Raw genomic sequence first — 22,175 nt, 5'->3', positions numbered from 1 at the left:
CCAATGCGAATTTTACACGTGGAAAATCCTCATTGGTCCGAGCTGTTAGCGGGTTATCGGATCCAAAACCGGACCCGATAGCTTAACGGCGCCCCGTTACGGTGGATGCCATGTGTCGGTCACCCTTGACGAAAGCACTTCCATGACGTGCGATTTATCGTCATGGAAGTGGACACTTCCGTGATGATAATTTTGGTAATGTCATGGAACACTTCTACGACAGCACAGGTATGACTATCTTAATTCTGTCATAAATTTTTCATGGATGTACATGCATGACAGAAAACATGACCTACTGTGACAAACACGTATCATCACGGAAGTGTATTTTTTTGTAGTGCGGATACCTGATGACTTATGCAGGGGGAGCAGTGTCATGGCAATCAAGGTAGCGGGCATGGCGGTGCCCCCCTCATGAGTCGGAGGGGGAGATTTGTTGGGATATCCTCCTCATGTGGGCTATGAGGAGATGACCGTTTGAGGCCTTTTAGGCAGCCCAAAGAGGTGCAGAAGCCCACTACCCATTAGGGTTATGACCTAGGGTCATTTTGGACTTTGCACATGAGAGGATGGGGATGCTTTACCCTCCATCCAGTAGCCACCACCAAGAGTGATGAAAATCAGTTCATCCTCCAAGAGAGAAGAAGAGAGAAAACCAAGAGAGCAAGGGAAGAAGAGGAAGATTGAAGGAAGAAGAAAAGGGAGCTCCTCCCCAAGGTTGTGATGGTCCAGATCCACTACCTTGTCTCCTTCAAGCTTCGGTTCCACCATCTTTGATGAGATTGTTCCAATCCCTAGTTCTTGAGCCCCAAATCTTGTTGTGTTCATCCAAGATTTAGAAATCTTAATGTATGAGATTCTCTAGTGTTGTCTAGAGAAGAACTTGTTGTATCCCACATTTGATAATAGTGGAAGAGGATTTGGGTGGCTTCGGCCCGTGGTTTTTCCTCTCAAGTTGAGGGGTTTTCCACGTAAAAATCTGGTGTCTCTTTGTTGATGATTGCTGCTATCTAGAAACTTACTCCTACCACAAGACACTTGGCTGAGGAGTGTCTTGCCTGATGAGTAACATTTTCCGCCTCCATATATGTTGTTGCATATGTTTCCTTCCGTGCTAAGCAACGATCCTTGAGTTAGTACATGATGTGGTGTTGAGATTACTTGTTTCCGCTGCAGTTATCAGTTAACCACAAGTGCATTTGTGTGCTAATTCCCAACAGTTAAGTGGTGCATCAGGGTAACATTAGCTCTAGCTTGGCCCCTGGCCACGGACCAACAGTAGTCTTTCGTGCAAACTTTGTGCTCATTCGTGCACACCCGAGATCAACTTCTCATTTAGACACACCGGCTAGTTTCTAAAAAGGTAAAAGGGCTGGAGAAGCAAAAGTGAAAAGAGGAAAACCATAAAGAAACTAGCAGGTGTATATCATGACCCTCTATGAGAGATCGTTCAGCCATTTACTAGGCTCGCGCTATGGGCGGCTGGTGTTTCAGACAAAGTGAAGATCAATATGCATGGACAGATTTGAAAAATGGCCTAGCTGTTGGGGCGGAACTCGAGCAAATTAAACCCATTAAGCGTCGATAGAATGGCGGCCAACCAGCTATGCCACATGGCGCAAACTAGTTGGCCGTGGTGAGAAAGCTTTTGAAATATTATTTTTTTAGATGAAGGTGAGGACCCCACATATTTTTTTAAATGGAGGGCTGTGCAAAGTGGCGCTCGCTGGTAGGTTGTGGTGGTAATTTTTTTTCTTTTTTTCTACTTCTTTTTTTAGATGGAAGTGAGGGGTGGTCCGCGGCGCCACACGACATCGTCGCCACCACTAGTGAACATTAAGAAAGGGATGGTCTGCATGGCGTGTGGCGGGAGGAATCATTTCACATATAGGTTTTGGCGATGCCCACATGCACCTAGGTTTTGAAAGGTGATTCAGGATATGTGCACTTGTGTAACTGGCTGGTAGAGTGGCCAGGTAAGGCCGGAGACGTGGAGAAATCATGATGCTTCAAGCTATCTATAAATGTGGCTCGCTAGAAATGATCTGATGTACGACGGCCGATAAGCGACCCGACAGCTATAACTATGGATGTACGATTCTTCATCAAGGAGTGGCAATCAGCAAAGGAACCAAGTGAGGCACGTTGTCCCAGGTGGCGGAGCGCTGGCTCCCGCCAGAGAGGGATGGATTAAAACTAACATGGACGGTGCGATGTCGAAGACCCCATATAAAGGAGGAGGGGTTGGTCTGTAGAGACCACCATGGCAGGGTCCTTGGCGGGACTTGCTAGTTTCTCCCTTCTCCTTCGGACCTCGGGTTGGTGGACTTGTTGGTATGTCGGAGGGTGGTAGGCTTGCAATAGAGATGGAGTGCAACAGTTGGTGCTAGAATCTGACTCTCAAGTGGTGGTGAACAAACTCAAGCGGATCTCTCCCTATATGAACCACTTGTGAAGGAGGTGAAAGGCTTGCTCCTTACAAGTGACAGAGCTAGACTTGCATAGTATATTTTCTTCACTGTTTTGCCTAAGGCTAGGGGCACACTCAGACTTGTACTTGAGTATAGGGTTTCATGGGTAAGACGCTCAATTAACGGCGTTTGCTCACTTATTAGCTAAGGAAGGTTGTTGGAATGAACTATGTTGCTCACTTTTTAGCTAAGGAAGGTTGCGGTAACGAACTATGCAAAACATGGCTTCATATCCCTCCAGTTTCTATTATGAATGCTTTGAACTCGGAGTTTGCCGAGGATTCTGAATAAATGCAACATTTCCAACTAAAAAACTAGATAATGATAAATATCCCTAAAAAACTACTCCCTCCATTCCTAAATATTTGTCTTTTTAGAGATTTCAAATGGACTACCACATAGAGATGTATATAGACATATTTTAGAGTGTAGATTCACTCATTTTGCTTCGTGTGTAGTCACTTGTTGAAATCTCTAGAAAGACAAATATTTAGGAACGAAGGGAGTAGATAATGATAACTAGATAAATCGCACTTGATGAAAGTAGAACAAGTTAAATACTCCTATATCTATATGGCAATGGAATGCTAATTTTAGCACCGAAGCACCCGTAAAAGAAAAGGCGCCGTAAAGAAGGGACATGGCAGAAGGAACATATATCACCAAAACAGACAACACTCGCACCAAAGGGGTAAACAGAGAGAAATACATCGCCTTTAAACAAACGCGTATACCATGAGTTCATGACAGATTCCATTTTTGCAAACACCCATGATGGACACATTATCTGAGAGTCTTACACGCAAAATACTGTCAGAACATGAATACAGTGCCTGACAACAACAGTCTTACAAACAACAGCACACCAAATTAACTGATGCAGCAGGACCGAATGAATGATAAAGTAGTTCCTGACAGCCTTACAAATAAGGATTACAACAAACAAATGGACAATTTTGAAAGCAACATACAAGCATGGCATGAAAGTAACATACCAGCACGACCAAATGAACACATTACGTGATACATAGTTTTTTGGAAGTACCATAAGACAGGCATGGCATGACCAATCGAATGCACTGGACAGTCATGAACGACCTGACAGTGACACCATCTTCACGGACGGATAGGTTGCGGGAGCGGCAGGAGTGATAGCACCATTGTAGAACAAACACCCATTTCCAAGTTGTGGCCCGCCGTCGATCTTCACCTACGGATACCAGTGGAATGCGCCGAGGCAGTGCTCTGCAGCAAGTATGAAATGTGTGAGAAAACTGGCATAGTAAAACTAAAAGTAGTACTGTGATTAGTGAGCAGGCTTATGGACTTTACCTGGTCATGGTCATACAGTTGGGCGGCGTCAACAATTTCAATCTCGCTTGTACTTGCGGTCGCTCCCTCTTCAGCCTCCGGAGCATCCTCGGCTTGATCTTGAATGTCATCGATGATGGCTACACCGTCTCTAGCCTCCTGGACAGCCTCCTCTGGCTGGTCTTGCATGCCGCCGATGAAGAAGTCGCAGTGCCCGGCAACTTGTTTCCGCACCGCCGCTTCTGTCATCTTCACGCTGGGGCTGTTGGTGTACCGTACGTTGTAACGAATGGCCACCTCTGATAGGGACAACAGGTTAATGATACCTGAAGGAACGCTTTTTTAGAGGAAAAGGGCTCTCAGCCCTGGCTCCACTTGTATTACCAAATGAAACCCCAGATATCCATCATCCTGTTACAAGCACGCAGGGAGATATTCAGCACACACACTGCCCCAGCAAATAGAGTTGTCCAAGCCACAAAAGGCAGGAACGCCAATTACTTAACTGCTAAAGGCGATAAAAGCTAGTCTTAAAGATACCTCCAACCGCCAAAGAAAGAGAAACAGGAGCCGCGACTAAAAGAAAGTGAGACTCAATGGGGGACCACCCAGCTCTCAGTCAGTGTCACGGTTCGTGCAGCACCTCCGAGCACTGCAGAAGTCCTAGCCAGGGTCTGGCCACATCAGGAGGGGGGGGGGCGCTTCCTGCTCCAGCTTTCTCACCAAGTGCATCACCCTTTCTTTGACAAGGCCAGAGCATCGAACCATCCAACTGCCTAGTGTAGTAGCAGTTTTCCTCCACAGCACTTGCATCACAAGCCAGGGGACATGATTGAAACAAATGTCGTTACGATATTTCCATAGAGTCCAAAGGACAGCAAAATGTAGCAGACAGTCTGCCGAGTGATTTTTGTTATTAAACCACCAGGCCAGCATGTCATCAACGGACATTCCAGTGTTCTTATTAGATATATCAAAAATCACTCTCCATAGTTCTATCGCAACAACACAACCAAAAAACAGATGTTCAATAGATTCAGATTCACCACAGAAAAGACAAGTAGTATCTTCTACATGTTGTCTTTTTTGCACATCGTCTCTTGTTAATAATTTGTTTTTGGCCATGAGCCAGAAAAGATCTGAATCCTCAGGGGGACATTGATATTCCAAATAACTGGTAGGTTACCCGGCCTAATCCCCCTAAAATTAACAATGTTGTAAAAAGATTTTACAGTGTAGACACCCTTCGCTTCATAATTCCAGCGAATGGCATCTTCCTTGTCCTCCAGATTAACATTACTAATGCGGCTGAACAGATCATTCCAATCAGCTAACATTTTTTGGGTGAAACACCTCCTAAAAGTAATTTTAAGGTTAGTGCCATCCCAAACTTCAGTGATAGAAATATTATGGTCATTAGCAACAGTGTATAAGTCCCAGTATTGGGTATCTAGGGTGGTATGCCCAATCCACTGGTCTTCCCAGAATCTAACACTATTGCCATTTCCAACTGTCCAGGAATATCCCATACTAGTGGCTTTAGCAGCCCAAAGGATCCATTTCCAAAAGGGGGAAGCACCATTGCTAGGGCAAGTAAAAATGTTAGGGCTATGAGTTTTATATTTGGCATCAATGATTTGCTTCCAAATCTTGCCTTCATCCAGGAAATATCTCTTAATATAGGAAGCTGGCATAGATTCATGTCAGCAATATTGGGGATACCTAGGCCCCCATGTTGCTTTTGTAGGGTCACATTCCCCCAGGTAGCAAGGTGATATTTATGATGCCCCTCATAATCATCCCAAAAATAGTGAGATAGTTGAGAATTAATTAGATTTATGGCCCATTTTGGAATTTAATAATCCCCATAAGGTATCCAGGAATAGTGGCCAGACAGGTCTTCACTACTGTGAGTCTCTTGCCAGAAGACAGTAATCTCCCTCTCCACCCAGCTCCTCTTTTGATAATTTTATCAACAGTAGGCTGGAGCTCACTTTTTTTTGTTTTCTGTGATGGAAAGGAGCACCTAAATACTTAATAGGGAACTCACTAAGCTTGCAACCAAGGATTTGAGCAAATATATTGGCATCATCCTCATTTATATTAATGGGCACTAGGTCACATTTGTGAAAATTAATTCTCATACCAGATAATTGTTCAAAACAGGAAAGTAACCATTTAAGGTTTCTGGCATGCGATGTGTTATTACTAAGGAGAAGTAAAGTGCCATCAGCATATTGCATACTTATGATGCCAGCTGAATTGGAGCTAGGGAAAAGTCCTTCAAGGATATTGTTCCTGGAGGCTTTAACAAGGATTCTAGTAAAAATATCAGCTACTAAGTTGAAAATCAGGGGGGAATATGGGTCCCCTTGTCTTACTCCTTTACCAGCAACAAAGAAATCGATGTTGCTGTTATTAATATTGACTCCAACAAAGCCTTTGTATAAAAGGGATTCAACTTTTTTCATCCATTTAGTACTAAATCCTCTCTTATGCATCATGTCCATCAGAAACTCTTTGTTGATCATATCATAAGCTTTTTCATAATCCAACTTAAACACAAAACCAGATTGCTTACTGGAGTGTAAAGAATGAATAACTTCATGAGCTGCAATAATGCTCTCAGCAATAAATCTACCTTTTATAAAGGTTGTCTGGTTCAAAGAAATTAATTCTTTGCAAATAGGGCCAAACTTATTAGTGGCACATTTAGCAAAGATCTTAAAACTGCAATTAATCATAGCAAGAGGCCTAAACTTCTCCATTCTAGTGGCATCAGCCTCTTTAGGAACTAAAGTAAGTAGGGAGAAGTTGAGTCTAAATAAGTCTAGATCACCTTTCTCCCAATCCTGAAACAAAGCAAACAAGTCACCTTTAATAAGGTCCCAAAATTGCTGATAAAATAGAAAAGGAAATCCATCTGGCCCAGGAGCTCCTTCAGCATATGAGCCAAACACAACATCCTTGATTTCCTTTTCAGAGAAGGGGGTGTCTAAGATGCAATTATGTGCATCAGTAACCTTCTCTCCATCTTCCCAAAAGTCATCTTTTAGGTTAATGTTAATTTTATCTTGGAAACCAAATAATTTTTTGTAGTAATTCACAGCAATATTCATGATACCTTCAGGGTCAGTTACGGTACCTTCATTACCTTCGAGCGCCATGATCTGCTTCTTTCTCCTCTTTTGATTAGCTACAGCTTTAAAGTAGCCAGCATTTAAGCTCCTTCTAGTATGTCTCTCTCTCTGGATCTCTGTCTGGCCTTGATTTCTTCTTTCCTCCAGATTTCTTCCAAGTCCCCTGCATTTTTTTGATCCTTCTCTTAGTGTTAGGAGAAGGAGGATTGGATTCAGAAAAAATATCCAGACAGTTATACTCAGCCACCAAGGCTTATTTGTTCCTGTTCTGCTCTGCCTCATAGTTAGCCATCCACCCTTTAATGGCTTTTCTGGAACTTCTAATCTTGAACTGCCAAACATCTATTGCCTTTTTAAAAGGGCATTTAGCAGTCCAAGCTTTAATCACAACATCTCTAAACCCATCTACTTCCAAGCACCACTTTTCAAATCTGAAATGCTTGTCTTTGGGAATGGAGAAAGCACATGTATTAATCACCAAAGGAGTGTGATCACTCCCTAATCTAGGGAGGGCTTTAAGGTATACACCAGGGGAAGTAGAGGCCCAATCAGTGGTCATGAAAACTCTATCTATGGTAGCCATCACTAATTTTTCTTGGTTATTGCCCCAAGTGTACTTCCTCCCATTAATCTTGAGCTATAATAGCCCATATCTATTAATCCAGTCATTAAAGAGGTCAGCCCAGTGTTGATTAATAACACCAATGTTTTTATCACTAGCCTCTCTAATAAGATTGAAATCACCACCCACCAGGGTGGGCCCTGTCCAGTCAGTCAGTAGGTTGTGGAGTTCATTAATGAAATCCATTTTAGACTGGTCATAGGCAGAACCATAGACAGAAACAAGCCTCCAAACAGAGAGATCCTGTTTGTTTTTGAGCAAGCAAGAAATACTGAAATTGTGCAAATCACATTGTATTAAGTCAAATAGATCCACTTTACATCCAATCAAAATCCCTCCCGTGGTGTTAATTGCAGGGAGCCATTTCCATTGGAAATCAGATCTGGGATCAAAAGCTTCAAGATGAAGAAGAGTAAATTCTTCTTTCTTGGTCTCAGAAATACAAATAAAATCAGGACTATTGGCTCTAATGAGCTCTTTCAATTTGTCAACTTTAATGGGGCCATTCAGCCCTCTAATGTTCCAAAAAATACCTATCATTTAATAATAAAGTCAATTTTCCTTCTCCCTCTACATGAGTTAGTTTTCCTATTGACCTCAATCTAGGGGGAGTCTGATTTAGGGATCACATCCATATGTGTCCCCTCCTCTGGCTCAACATTAATCCCATGATTGACAGTAGAATCATTAAATTCCTCACCAGTAATATCAATACTAGTAGGTAAAAATACAACAGGATTCTCAGAATTAAATTTAGCAAGCCTATCTAACTCAATCTGCTTAATAATGCAAATGTTATCTCTGGTATTATCCCTGCTATCACCCAAGTTAATACCTGAGCACTCTGCAGTTTTAATTAGGAGAGAATCATCTAAGCAAGCAAAAGAGTTATGTGTACCTTTTCTTATTGTAGTTTTTTTCAGGTTTTTAATTTGCTTTAACTCCTGAGCTTTTTGAAGAGCTGGTCTGTTATCTCTATTGTTTCTGGTGCTAACCCTAGAGGCCACCATAGGGCCCCACTTCTGCTGAGTACTAGTGCACTTCTGAGAAATAGGCTTGTCAGCAGCAGCTTCAAATTGCTCAAGGAGAGGGGTGACCATTGTATCATAGTGTCTCTTCTTCACTGCCTCTAAGTAGCTTTTGGTCATAGGTTCACCCAGGAGCTTAGAGGAGACAAGATTCTCTTCATTGGCTCTAGGAGCAGGTGTAGAGCACTTTTGCATAGTCCTGGCTCCATTGGATCCAATAGTTTGATGCTTGTCTTTGGTATTAGTGTCGTTATTTCCAGTATCCATATCTTCTCCTAGTAAGTCATCACCACTGGAATCAAATTCGTCCTCAGTATGCTTGTTCTGAGAGGGATTGTTGTCATCAGGGCCTGGAGGATTATCTGACTCATGACCACTAACAGCCTCAGACTCCACAGTAAACTTCAGCAAATACAGCTCATGGTGTATCTCCACCATCCTATCCCTGGGAATCTTAGTAGAGTCTCTCACAGCTACCTGGATCCTCACCTTCTCATAGAAGCTCCTGAAGATAGTGTGCCAATCAACATTAACAAGGACCCCAAGCATAGTAGATATTTGAGAGATAATGTTCCAGGATATCCACTTGGGAGGCAGTCCTTCAATCACAATCCAAGTTTCCTCCAGAGTAACATAGGCTGGCATTTCTCCATTCCAGTCACTAAAAGATATAGTCTCTCCTTCTTTCTTCAGGTTAATGGATGGGTATTCTACCAGATCTTTGATCTTCTTGTTAGGGGGAAACCTGACAATGAACTTTTTCTCATCATATCTTCTGATCTACCAGGGCCAGTTAGTTTTCCACATATCAGAGAAACAAAGCCCCAACTCTTTCTCAGTGATCTCTCCTTTTTCAATTAGGACTAGGCCAACATTCCCAAAGTTTAGCCACTCACAGTCTTCCTTGCCACCAGTTTCAATATGAAAAAATCCTAGACCATTATTGGCACTCCCCCAATACATAGCAGCAGGGTAGGGTTTGTACCAAGTGGGACATGTATCCATGTGGTGGCCAGGGGTCTTGCGGCTGAAACACACTTTTGGGGTGGGGCACATGCCCACAAAGTGACCTGGGAGACCACAGTTGTAGCAAATCACCCCAATGAACTTAGGATCAACATTAAAGGAGGAGGATTCATCACTAGCAGTAGTAGGAGTTGCCTGCTTGACCTTTTGATTCTTCTTTTTCTTATTTTTGCTAGATTCCGGCTGGTTGTTCTGCACACTTCCTCCAGTAGATGATCCACTGCCTCCAAACTGAACCTGCTGCATCTAAGGACTGAATTGTTGAGGAAAAACCTGAGTAGGAGGCACATACTGGAAGGGGAACTACTGCTGATTCGCCCACTGTGGCATCTGCTGCATCTGAGGATTCCAGCCCCCTGATAGCCATACATCTGCCCCCTGCCTGCATGATAGCTTGAGCAGAACCAACTGGAAACAGAGAGGGCTTGGTGTAGATCGACATATGCAGCGGAGCAGCTTGAGGCGCCTGAGGAACCAACTGCGGTGGAGCGGTCCCATCCTGCCCCGACGGAGTGGGAGCAGGAGGACGACCATTGCGGCCCCTCCCCGAGCCATATCTTCCTCCACGGTTGCTAGCATCTCTTCCTCCTCCCGCCATCTTGACAATGGAAGCAAAAGGAATCTTGCCGGATTTCCTTGCCCAGTAATCTCGAGAGAAGGAGAAAGATTTTGGAGCTGACAGACGATCTGATTTACCGACTGGGTGGCAATCCGCTTCAGTGAACTCTCCAGAAGTGAATTTATCCTTTCGAACCCACACCAGATTGGATATGAAGAAACTGCTAGGGGTAGGACGAACCCTAGCTTCCCCCCGACCCGGGCCCTCCTGGTGCGGATCCGGAAGGGGAGGCGCCTTTTGAAGAGGCGCAACCACTCCACCCGCTGGTTTTGGGACGGGACAAGCGGGGTCCGCCGACAGCTGCACACTGACCTGGAGGGCCCTCCTGGCAGTGGCTCTTCGACCCACAACTCTCTTCACCGGCGAACATAACAGCATCGGCGGCGGCGAAGCACGCCTACTCTTGGCATCACTGCCTCTTCTGCACGCCACAGGTGAGCCAGGGGGCGTGGATACTTGAACACCAGCCGAGCTCAATCTCGAATCGACGGCGGCGGCCAGGACGAGATGTTTTGCAGCGGCGCACCTGATGGAATCACTCCCAGCATGCCCTCCCATCTCAGCACCCTGCGAGGATCCTCTGATTTTGCCTCCGTCCTCGCCCACTTCACGAACTCGGCCGACGGGGAGTGCGGGTAGGCAGGCATCCTCATCCTCTCCGCCACTGTAGCCTCGTCGTAGATCCGCTTCGCCAGGATCCTCTGTTCTCCCTCTGCTCTCAAACGACAAGTCTCTGCATATCTGCTCGCCGCGGCTCGCGTATCTGGATCTCTCGCCGCCGCCACCGCCTGATCCGCCGCCTTCCATTCCTGAACCCGCCGAATCCACGCCGCAGCGTCGCGAATCCTTGTCGCCCATTCCACCCACCTCCAATCCCCCGTCGCCATGAGAATCGCATGCGGGAGCCGTGAAATCAGTCTCACCAACTCCGCGAAGGCTTCCTGGACTTGGGGAGGGAATCGAGTGGGGGAATGGGGAGGGGGAGGGGGAGCGGCCTCGGCCGCCGGATCCGGTCTTCGACGCCGTGGAGGCATGCCGCGAGGACGGCGCGGCGAGATCTGCGGTGGGGGCAATGGCGAGCGGGAGGCGTGGAGTCGCATGGTTGGGGAGCGTGGGGAGCGCCATCTTGAGACGATTCTAGCAGATCACATAATACTTGAGCGTGGGGAGCGCCTTCGTTTCTCTAAAAGATCTTATAGTATTTAGATATCTCGGCTTCGGGTAGTAATATTTCCTTCCCTGCCATGCTTCCTAATTATAATACATGTGCTTCTATGGTCTAGATAACTTGCTCCATTTATGTTGTACATAGATTAAACTGTCTCTTATTTCTCATATGTGCTTCCGTTGTATAGATGTATTGCGCACGCGATGCGAACCATGCATCATTAGTTTCCTGACCGATGCGACCACCCGAAGGCATCGCATGTGCTTAACTCCACCACCAGCTCACCGACGAGCTTGTAGCCGCTCCACCAGGATTGTGCCCTGCTCTAACTGCAGTTTTGGCCTGTAACCTTGCCGGAGGGCCGTCAGGGTTTGGGAATGAGGCCAGCAGGGATAGGTTCTCACGCCATGGAGGCTGACTTACTAGGCGATGTTGTATCTCAACATCACGTACGACGAGGGTGAAGCACATGTGAGTCCCGATTGATGCACTAGTTTGAAATTGATTGCACGTATTGTTTATTCATCATTAATGAATGCAATGCAAGAACCATAGTTTGTATTGTTCTTTTTTCATTGGTACATCTCCATTATTTAAGCATGATGGAGTTCTTCTCCATAGCTCTTGGATTTGTTCATCGATATTTGTTAAATTTGTCCCATGATTATGTTTGGGATTGCAGGAAATATAGAAAAATGTAGTAAGATGTAGCACGTCTTTCCACAAGGTCATGGTGTGAGAGATAAGGTGTTTATAATCATTCCGCGTAATTCCGGCGATTATACGGCCTCGGCCCATTTTTCTAGCCAGACTAGAGCCCGCATCGGTGTCCGCCCCGTAAAACTTTTTGCCGCAGCCCGCAAACGCAACCCCCGAGCCACTATAACTGTGGGTTTGCGGGGGCAGATGCGGGCTGAAACCCTATCCTCCCGCAGCCTCCCTCCAATTCCCCACCGCGCCGCTCGATTTCTCGCCACCGGCGAGCCTTGAACCACCATGGCCGACTCGGGGGATGAGACGGAGCGCCGCCGCCGCGCCAGATCTGACGCCGCGCGCAAGCGGGGGGCGCGTCGGTGGCTCAACCACGGTGCCCGGCCGCCGCCGACATTCAACCGGCGCGAGCTCGACGAGTTCGAGCTCGAGCGCGCCCGTCGCCGCCGCGCCTCCTCCGGCAACTGGTCCGCAGGGAGCTCCTCCGGCTACGGGTCCGCGGGGTGCTCATCCGCGGGCGCATCGAGCTCGCGGCTCATTTCGGTGAAGAGGGAGCCGGAGGAGGCCGTGCCCGATGCGCCACCGCGCCGAGGCGTCATCGGACCCGAGGACTACCTCCCACCGGGGCAGGAGGAGCTCCTCGAGCGCGTCGTTCGCGCGTCGTTCTCGAGCGGTCGGCGAGGGATCAGGAGGAGATGGAAGAGCGCATCCGGAGCGAGCTCAAGTACGAGCAGCTCTTCCTCGAGACGGGCCTCACGTCATCGCAGGCGCACGCATCGAAGGAGGCCGACTTGCGCGTGATGAAGGTGGAGACCTCGACTCCGACTCCTCCGACTCCGACTGATTGCCGCCGGTGGGCAGCTACGCAGGAGCTCCGGTGAGCTCAATTTTGTTGTAGTGGTGAGGTAGCGTAGGCCCTGTGAGCATATCTAACCTTTATGTATGTATGTGGCGTGTACGAACTTATTATGCAAAGAAGAACCATGTATGCGAGCGAGCTCTGGCGAGCTGCTGCTTAAATTTCTCGTGCGAAACAACTTTTTTAAAATTTAGGGGTTTGTTTGCGGTTTCTAGTCTGCCGCCGCAAAATTCGGCCTGCATAACCGTCCCCGTGCGACCTGCAAACACATTTTACAGATCGGCAAAATGCGGGGTCTGCTAGAGTTGCTCTTAGAAGCAGAATGTATATCTTTGGGGGTGGGTTCTCCATTGTGGCCAGGCGATGCAAAACCTGAGCATATGCGAGTAGGGCGTTTTGGTTCCCAGGCTCATCTGCACCCGGTTAGAAAAAAATTCGTAAAAAATTCCAAATAAAATTTATGTGGTAGACAATTTGATGCGTGATGCCCGCTCCAAATTTCAAGTCATTTGGACATATGAGCAGCTCTCAGCAAAAAGACAAATCGGGCCAAAACAAATTGGGGGTCTGTAAAAATGTTTACTGTTCATATATTGTTTTGGCCCGATTTGTCTTTTTTGCTGAGAGTTGCTCATATGTCCAAATGAATTGAAATTTGGAGCGGGCCTCACGCGTCAAATTTTCTACCACACAAATTTTATTTGGAAATTTTTGAATTTTTCTAGTATTTGTTTTGATTTTTTTCGTCGGCGCGGGTGCAGATGAGCTCGGGTGCAGAAATGGATTTTTGAGCATATGCGTCTTTTTGTTGTATGGAAGCAAATCCTCTTTTTTTTTTAAAGATGCAGGTTCAAAATTCTTTGGAAGCAAGTTTCCAATTTCTTTGGACCTAAAAACATAATTCTTTGGAAGCAAAGTCCCAACTTATGACCTGTTGTAACTATCATACTCTAAATCGAATCAATCTTTGGTTACAACGGAAGCAATATTCATGGGCCGCCGATTGCCATGTAAGCACTTTGCGTGATCGATCAATGCACAAATATCAACTAGATGGAAGTAATTGCCCCAGAAGAAAATTCTAATCTTTTTAAAGCATTGCTTTCAGAAACAAATTTTAAACATGCTAAGTGCTCTTTTATGGCACACTCGAAATAATTTTCTAGTCGCTTGAAGCATGTTTTTGTTTGCGTAGTAGACACAAATACGATCAACTTGATAGAAGCGGTCGTCAGTTACCATGGATGCAATTTGTTTGGCTGATTGAAGCAAACAAATTCTAACATTACGGAAGGAATCTCCATTACCAAACAAATTCTAACTAGATGGAAGCCAAAAAAATAGATGAAAGCAAAGTGCATTCCCCATGGAAAGACTTCATAGGCTCACGTGTACAATACAGACCCGAAATAGTGATTGAAAACAAATGGTATGGAAGAAAGTCACAAGCAAAACACACAGCATTGCGCCCAATCAATTTGATATGCCCTGATTATTAGTAGTTGGTAGGAAACAAATTGATTGCATTTAGTGCAACGCGAGAGCAGGTCTCACGCGAGACCCATCCTGATGGATGACACGTGGCATTTACAAATCACAAAGACCTGGTCTCATATAATTTTTTTTCCCAAACTAACTAATGGGTCACACTTTTTAAGGAAGCAATCCCGCTTGAGGCTGTACTGCCGAATCTGATGGTCTGATCCCTAGTACTAGAACATAACATCGGGTACAGGCAGACATCTCTAACACCAACAAGACGTGGCTTAGGCAACGGCCATCTGTCATGAGCAAAAAAGTTCAAGTCAATGAAGAAATCTATTTTAAACAATGTATAGATACATAATATTAACGTGTGTCAGGAAGAATACCTGTTTCCATCAGTATTTCTGTGTGTCCCGCCAGGCAACATCCATCTGTTGTTTATCAAACATTTCAAAAAGCATATGAGTTACTGAATACATTTATTTGAAACAATATATTCATAGTTTCAAGGTGTGTAAGAAAGATTACCTGTTTTTGTCACCCTCCATAATAGTATCATCTGCACTAGCCCTGCAAGCACACCCAAAGAAAATTACCCCAAGAAACCGAGTAACTTTAAACCAATGACATATCAGCTTAATGCATTTAAAAAAACAGAGAAAGTAGGAGAAGGCAATAGCCATGAGGGCAAGGACAAGTACAGTATAAAGTATATGATAATAAGAGATAACACCAGAACACAACTATGAATTGATTTATCCAAATCATGCACCATTACATCACCACATCAGAGAATAGTAATACACTTTGGCACACTAAGTGCATACTGCATAGTACATACACATTGTTATATCAGCCCAAACCCAATAATGTTTAAGTGAAAATGATTGAACAATGTTCACAGGATAAATTTCCTAAAACGTATAAACTTCTTACTTAAGAAAAGGCATACCATCCTTTATTTATGTTCAACAAGAGGCGGCAAATAAGATCCCTCGGCAGGAACGGAGTTTCTTCCTCATCATAAAAGTCCATTCCAACAAAATTCCCATCTGTGTCAATAAGAGGGCCCCCGATCCCAGCCTAGCAAAACAACAATAACATCATACAATGATTAGACACATATCGTTTGATAGATGTAGTGATTTCTTATGTTAGTATTCCAATGCTAATAATTGTTTGCCATGTTAAAAGTTACTCCCTCCGTAAAGAAATATAAGAGCGTTTAGATCACTAAAGTAGTGATCTAAACACTCTTATAATTCTTTACAGTGGGAGTACAGGGAAAGTCCACAAGAAATACCTTGGTGATTTTACAGGTGGACACACAAAGTTCTGTACAATCAAACTTGCTTTGTTTGCCAATCAACACCTTACCCTCGACAGCCATTAGTTTGCGATACGCAAAAAGACAACCTACAGCTATTACGTCCATAGATGAGGTAACTGGACGCCCACTGATTTGTATTGCATGAGGATCCCAGCATCCAATAATGTCAACAAGAGCAACTTATAATGTAAATTGTAACCCTTCAATATCCCTACAACTCGAAATTTATTTGGAAGGCAAACTTCAATCTGCAATGATAAGGTTATGTTAACCAGTATCCAAAATGAGAAGGCAAAAATAATAATAACAACAATAATAGCAATTAGCAGTAACAACCCTCAAGGTATCATCAATCATGTGTGCATCACCCGGAACTCTAACCAAACTTGCCGAAGTCAGAATTGTTGCAGAACATGCATTGCACTCTATAAATACACCTGTGCAAGCAACTTTTTTTTGCAAATCCTACAGAGATAGTTATTTCAGTTATCAATCAATGATCAATTAAAACATGAAACTGTAAGGACTATGTAACAGAGTCATCACCATTGAATGAAGCAAGTGAGACAACACTTCGATTCATTTCTGAAGCAAGACTTTTGCTTGATTCTGAAGCAAGTTGGGCAGCAGTTTTCTTCAGAAGAGAGCCATCACTTCCCTTCATTTCTAAAACAACACCTTTGCATGGATTATGCAAGATATCCTCGTCGAATGTATCTTCGAGACGATTAATAATATGGTTTTCTAGCATGATACACAAGTTAAAAATACTCGGTAAATAAACAGGGTTTTTCAAGTGTGCATGTGCAACATAAGGAACTACTCAGCAAAACGGGTGCAATGTACATTGGCTGCCAAGGGGTAACGGGTACACTTGTAGTTTCAATCTGTAATCCTAGACATATTAGACTAGATGGTGACGGTCCATCTTCCTTCCACGACACCTGCCCTCCACTAAAAAGTAACTTCCTGACTAGTGGGGTCATCAATCCACCATTTCCACATCTTGTTTTATTGTTTGCTAATTATGTCATATGAGTATTCCTCACAGTTTTGATGCTACTACGTTGTCTTGTTTTGCTAACTCCAAGTCAATTTTGTGGCAGCGGATTTGCAGAGACTGAAACTGATGTGCCACATGCATGATTACATTTATTTTTATGAGTTCCATACCAACAAGTGGGCATTCACCTAGTTTATCCAAAAAAAAATTGCTGCCTAATGCAAGGTGAGGACATAAGTGAACCATATGTTAGTACTAAACTACTAATTAGTCAGTATGTTTTTGCTATGTACAAACAGCTAGGTCGTTTATATCTCATAAAATTGGATGATGTCGTTCAGCTTGGCCATGTAGCCAATTAGAGCTGAGACCTTCGATTGGTCTTTTGCTTGGATTGTTAGACCTCCACACAAGGAGGAACCACTATTGAGACTTTGGGGTTCGACGTCTGTCTCAAAGGCACAGCCACGCCTCTTTGGTCCAGGGCTGCACCATGCTAGCCTTACAGCCAACATCCTATGAGATAATTTCGCTCACCTCCTCGAATATTGTAACATGGTGCTCCTGCCATTGTTTTGAGGAATGCTCTTGTAGCATCATCGACCACGTCCTTAACACTGCAGCACAATGTGGAAAACTCACTGTGATAAATCGACCATACACAAAATGAGCTATAACAAGGGAAATATAGAACAAGAAGGGAGCAAAATAGTTGCAGATATTTCACAGCAGAGAAATTTAAGAAAATCTTAAACAATTTCTCCATTGGTCATCTTAAATCTAGGTTTACAGTGTAGCAGAAATATGTATTAGCGCCAGGATTGAAATAACAACCTTTAATCTAGTACAGTGCAACTGCAGCTTGTTGGGCTACAGGAAGAGATTGTCACAGATGCAGGGCAACAAGAGATGCCAAAAAACACACAAGTACAGAATAGCTAATGGGACACTTCTTAGGATAAATTCATAAACCACGGAAGCTGCTGTTTGGCTTTGAGAATGATACACCTTACACAATGTCAAATAGAAATAGGGGAGGGAGATGCAGTATATGATGCAGTAAGAGAGAAGCATTGACAAGCCAAACATAGTGTGTGCTTCATCAATAATGAGAGTGCGCATACCTGACCATCCCGTTAACCCCCAAGAATCGAAGAATTGCAGCCCTTCGTACATAGGGGGTCTTTCTTTCTTTGGTACAGGAGCAGTTCATCCCAACGAAGTTGCCATCAAAATCAACAAGGGGGCCTCCAATCCCCACCTAGCACAAAATTGAGGATGAAGTTAAGCATGAAAAATGCAATTTATAATGCCTGATACTAAGAATATGCATCATCACAACAATGATAGAATGCAGATTAAGCAATACATGCACTATACAAACTAAAGCGCTAGCTCACCTTGTCGATCTGGTATGTGCTGAACATTGTCTGATCAGGTCGAGCACTTGGAGAGGCAAGATCTACTCCGCTTGTGTCCATTAATAGTCCTGAATTGAAATTGCGACATACAGCTGCTACCTTCCTATAAGGCTCAAACTGTATGTCACGGTCAAGACTGACATGTGTGGCATTAACACCAGCGACGTTGACAATGAAAAAATCAACATATATCTCAGGATCCGCTATCCACCCAGTGACAGTCTCATCATTCGGAAGGCGTACTTTAATCTGAAATGAGCACGGCTGTACTGAATCAAATTTATCGATGTGAGGAAACTTGTAACTTGGTATCACCTGCAGAGGGAGAGTATACGTGCAAACTGAATAGCTGATCATCAGAAACAAGGTAACATGAGGAATTATTAGCAGTATAATCACCAACCATGGAATGAGGCCAGCGCTGCAACACTCTTACTTAATCTGGCAAGTACTTGCTCACTCAAGGCACCTTTTCTGGATTCACTCAATCTCGCTATGGAGGTAGCGTCCAAACCTAGTTAATTGAGATAAAATCATGTGTGATATAGTTAGTAGAACGGTTCAAGTATGAATACTCAGGAAAAGGGAAGCAAAAATGGACTCACTTGGCCTAATTGCTTTCATCTCACTGTTGATTCTTGCTTGTGTAGCATCATCAACCCCTTCCTTAACACTGCAGCTCAACGTAGAAAACTCACCGTGATAAATCCACAAAGGCAAGATATTGCAGACCACATACACAAGATGAGCTATTAAACAAGAGCCAAATTAAATACTCCATTCCTAAATATGTCATTTTAGACATTCCAATATACACTACATACAGAGCAAAATGAGTGAATCTACACTCTAAAATATGTCTATATACATCCATATGTAGTTTGTATTGAAATCTCTAAAAGGACTTATATGAGAAACGGAGGAAGTAGGTGCAGGTATTTCACAGCAGAGAAATTTAAGAAAATCTTTATAAAAAATCCCCATGAGTCTTCTTAATTGTAAGTTCGAGCGTAGATAGCACAGGCATGGAAATAACAACCTTAATCTAGTAAAGTGCAGATCTAAACAATTTAAGAAACTAAAAATATGGGTACAAAAATAGCTAATGGGACAGTTTTTGGGATAAACTCGTAAACCTCAGACTGCTGTTTGGCTTTGAGAACGGTACACCTTGCACACAAACTCAAATAAAGATAGGAGGGATATGTAGAATAGGATGCAGTAAGAGAGACGCATATAGTAAGCCAAAGAGAGAAGGGCAATTCATCAATACTGAAAGTGTACATACCTGACCATCCTGTGAAACACCAAGAATCGAAGAATTTGCTTCCTTCGCACGTAGGCAGTCTTTTCCATTTTGGTACGGGAGGAGTTCATCCCAACAAAGTTCCCATCAAAGTCAACAAGGGGACCTCCAATCCCCGCCTAGCACAAAAGTGACAATGAAGTTACACAGAGAAAATGCAATTCATAATTGCCCGAAACTATAAATGCGTCAGTGCATACATACAATGACACACAGACACCATCATACAGTTGGTTATTTGAACTGTACAAAAGCAGCTAACCTTGTGGATCCAGCACGTGCTTACGATTGTCTCACTGGTTGGGAAGCAAGATTTAGTCCGCTTGTGACTGTTAAAAATCCAGAACTGAAACAGCGGCATACAGCTGCTGCCTTCGTATGAGGCTCAAACTGTATGTCACGGTCAAGACTTGTGGCATCAACTCTAGACACCTCCTTGATGTTGACAATGAAAAAATCAACATATATCCCAGGATCCTCAATCCACCCAGTGACAATCTGATCATTTGGAAGGCTACTTTAATCTGAAATGGGTGCAAGGTGAATTAATGATTTTACAAGTGCAGCATGTATATATTGGCATATATTAATAATGCAGCAAAGGAGCAGAGAAAATAGTTAATTACCGTCAAACTTGCAGGCCAAGTAGGTGGAACCAACCGTCTCGATGTCAGGATTGTAGCTTCGGAATCTGAACACGAGGTTTCAATGCATATGCCTGTGCATTCGCGTAACTTGGTGTCACCTACGACAGAGAGAGAGAGAGTCGCACAGGTAGACTGAATAGCTGGTCACTAGAAAAAAGGCAATATGAGCAAGTATTAACGGTAAGTATAATCACCAACCATCAAATGAAGCGAGCGACACAACACTCCTCCGCAATCTTGAAACCACTTGCTCACTGAGTTCACTCAAGGCTCCTGCTAATGAGAGACCATTCAAAGCTAGTTAATTGAAATAAAATCATATGTGATAGAGCTAACATAACCGCAGTTTTTATTATTATGAATGTGTGGCTGCAGGAAAAGGGAAACAGCATGTTCTCACTTGGTCTAGTTGCTCTTTTGTAAGGGCGTTGTTGCTCTTCATCGCCTCTCATCAGCCGTCGCTTGTTTTTCGTCATTGATCTTTCCAAGCCAGCCTGAACAGCAAGGAACAAAATTCAACTAACACTGATTGATCTGCTCAAAGAAATAGTGGATCGATATGGTTGCTAAATAAACGGAGGGCTATCCATATACAATAGATCGACACAAAAAAAAAACCTAGAAACGGGGCCGGAATCGCTCTAGGAAACTGGGCGGGTTGAAGAATCCAAATACAACCAAGGAAGAAAGATATTGAATTAGATCTCGGACAATCCAATCAACCAAAAATTCCACCGGAGGTGGAGAAGGTATACCTTCGAAACAAGCTGACCGGCCGCCGCTGGATTCGTCGACGGAAGGACCTCTGCAGAATCCAGCAGAATCCCGGAGAATCCAGCAGAAGGACCTCTGCGGCCCGATAGATCAGTTTTTGCTTTCGTTGGGCCGCGTGGGCCGCTAGCGCGTGGGCCACATTTATTTTCATTGGGTCGCGTGAGCTGAGTTGTAACAGCCCAAGACCAAGACCTCCACTATTTTGTGATATGTTTAGGAATATCCTACTCGTATTTGAAAGTATTCTGGGTCGAACTGTCGAGGCGCCGCACACCCCTCGACCCGATTTGGGCCGGCTTTTTTATTACCTCTCATTGCCCCCCTTCCTCCCTCGTGCGACTCTTTCGTCGCTCCACAGAGAAGCTTTCCTCCCTCATGTCGGAATCCCCCTTCCTCCCTCGTGCAACACTGATGTCTGCAAGTCAAACAGGGTGGTGTAGCACTTCCGCAGAAGTATCCTAATGAGTAATCATCCCAACAAAGACCGGAGGAGAGTATTTATAGGTAACTTTTCTGTTACACACAACGTGTCACAGTTCTTATGTGAAGTAACTGTTGGAGCTTCTGCAAATATCATTACTATCCTAAATCACGAATAAACCAGTTTGACAAATATAAAGAGAATTGTAATAACAACTAAGAGAGCTAATAAAAGTAAATAGCATGAATAAAAGCTACGTTTGTGTTTCCTGCAATGAAGAGATTAGGTGCGGAGATATTTCAGCTCATGGTAAGAGTTTATAAAGTGTGCTAGTGCGACGGTAATACCATTTACCTCGTATTGTACTCATAGCATTTGATATAAGGGTTCTGTAGACGGTTCTCCCTAAGATAACGAAACTCCTCCTCTAGGGATTGTATCTCATTCTCTAGTCTTGCTTCTTGGTTGCCACAGAGTGGTCATGTCCACAATTAATGTCCTTAGACCGGAACCAGACATTAAGTTCAATGGATCACTATTATCTCATATTGTCTTCGGTCCTCCTAGATATCTCCACCTGTCATGTCAGAGGTTACAGATTTTCTAAACAATATGTGTTACCCTGTGTAGGTCTTGAAATCATGTTGCATCGGCCCTTAAATTAAACAACACGCATAGAGTTCACCACAACATAACAATCTACTAAGTAGATCATACTACTATGAATGCAAATGACGACATATAGATTAGGCACAAATTAATCTTACCACTCACCTACTTCTCCCACACCTAGGAGGAATTACTCATGCATCATAAGAGGGGAATCAATCACC

General features: G+C 43.9%; 1 protein-coding gene and 1 pseudogene across 1 annotated transcript; both read right to left on the bottom strand.

The window, feature by feature from the left end:
• Positions 1-4,478: 4,478 nt before the first annotated feature.
• Positions 4,479-11,360, bottom strand: LOC123104548 (uncharacterized). Its single transcript, XM_044526418.1, has 2 exons — positions 8,443-11,360; positions 4,479-7,085 (listed from the first exon to the last, which is right to left on the bottom strand). Exon 1 carries the CDS (start codon positions 11,340-11,342, stop codon positions 9,771-9,773), a length of 1,572 nt encoding a protein of 523 aa, XP_044382353.1. The 5' UTR covers positions 11,343-11,360; the 3' UTR covers positions 4,479-7,085; positions 8,443-9,770.
• Positions 11,361-14,365: 3,005 nt separating this feature from the next.
• Positions 14,366-20,633, bottom strand: LOC123104547 (uncharacterized; annotated as a pseudogene).
• Between the last annotated feature and the right edge of the window lie 1,542 nt (positions 20,634-22,175).

This window comes from Triticum aestivum, chromosome 5A (genome assembly GCF_018294505.1).
Source record: "Triticum aestivum cultivar Chinese Spring chromosome 5A, IWGSC CS RefSeq v2.1, whole genome shotgun sequence".
Taxonomy (NCBI): Eukaryota; Viridiplantae; Streptophyta; class Magnoliopsida; order Poales; family Poaceae; genus Triticum; species Triticum aestivum.
This window is presented reverse-complemented; position numbering and strand designations above follow the sequence as displayed.

What these genes read in the sequence shown, in the direction of transcription:
- LOC123104548 (XM_044526418.1), bottom strand. Translation starts at nt 11,342, where the DNA reads ATGGCGCTCCCCACGCTCCCCAACCATGCGACTCCACGCCTCCCGCTC.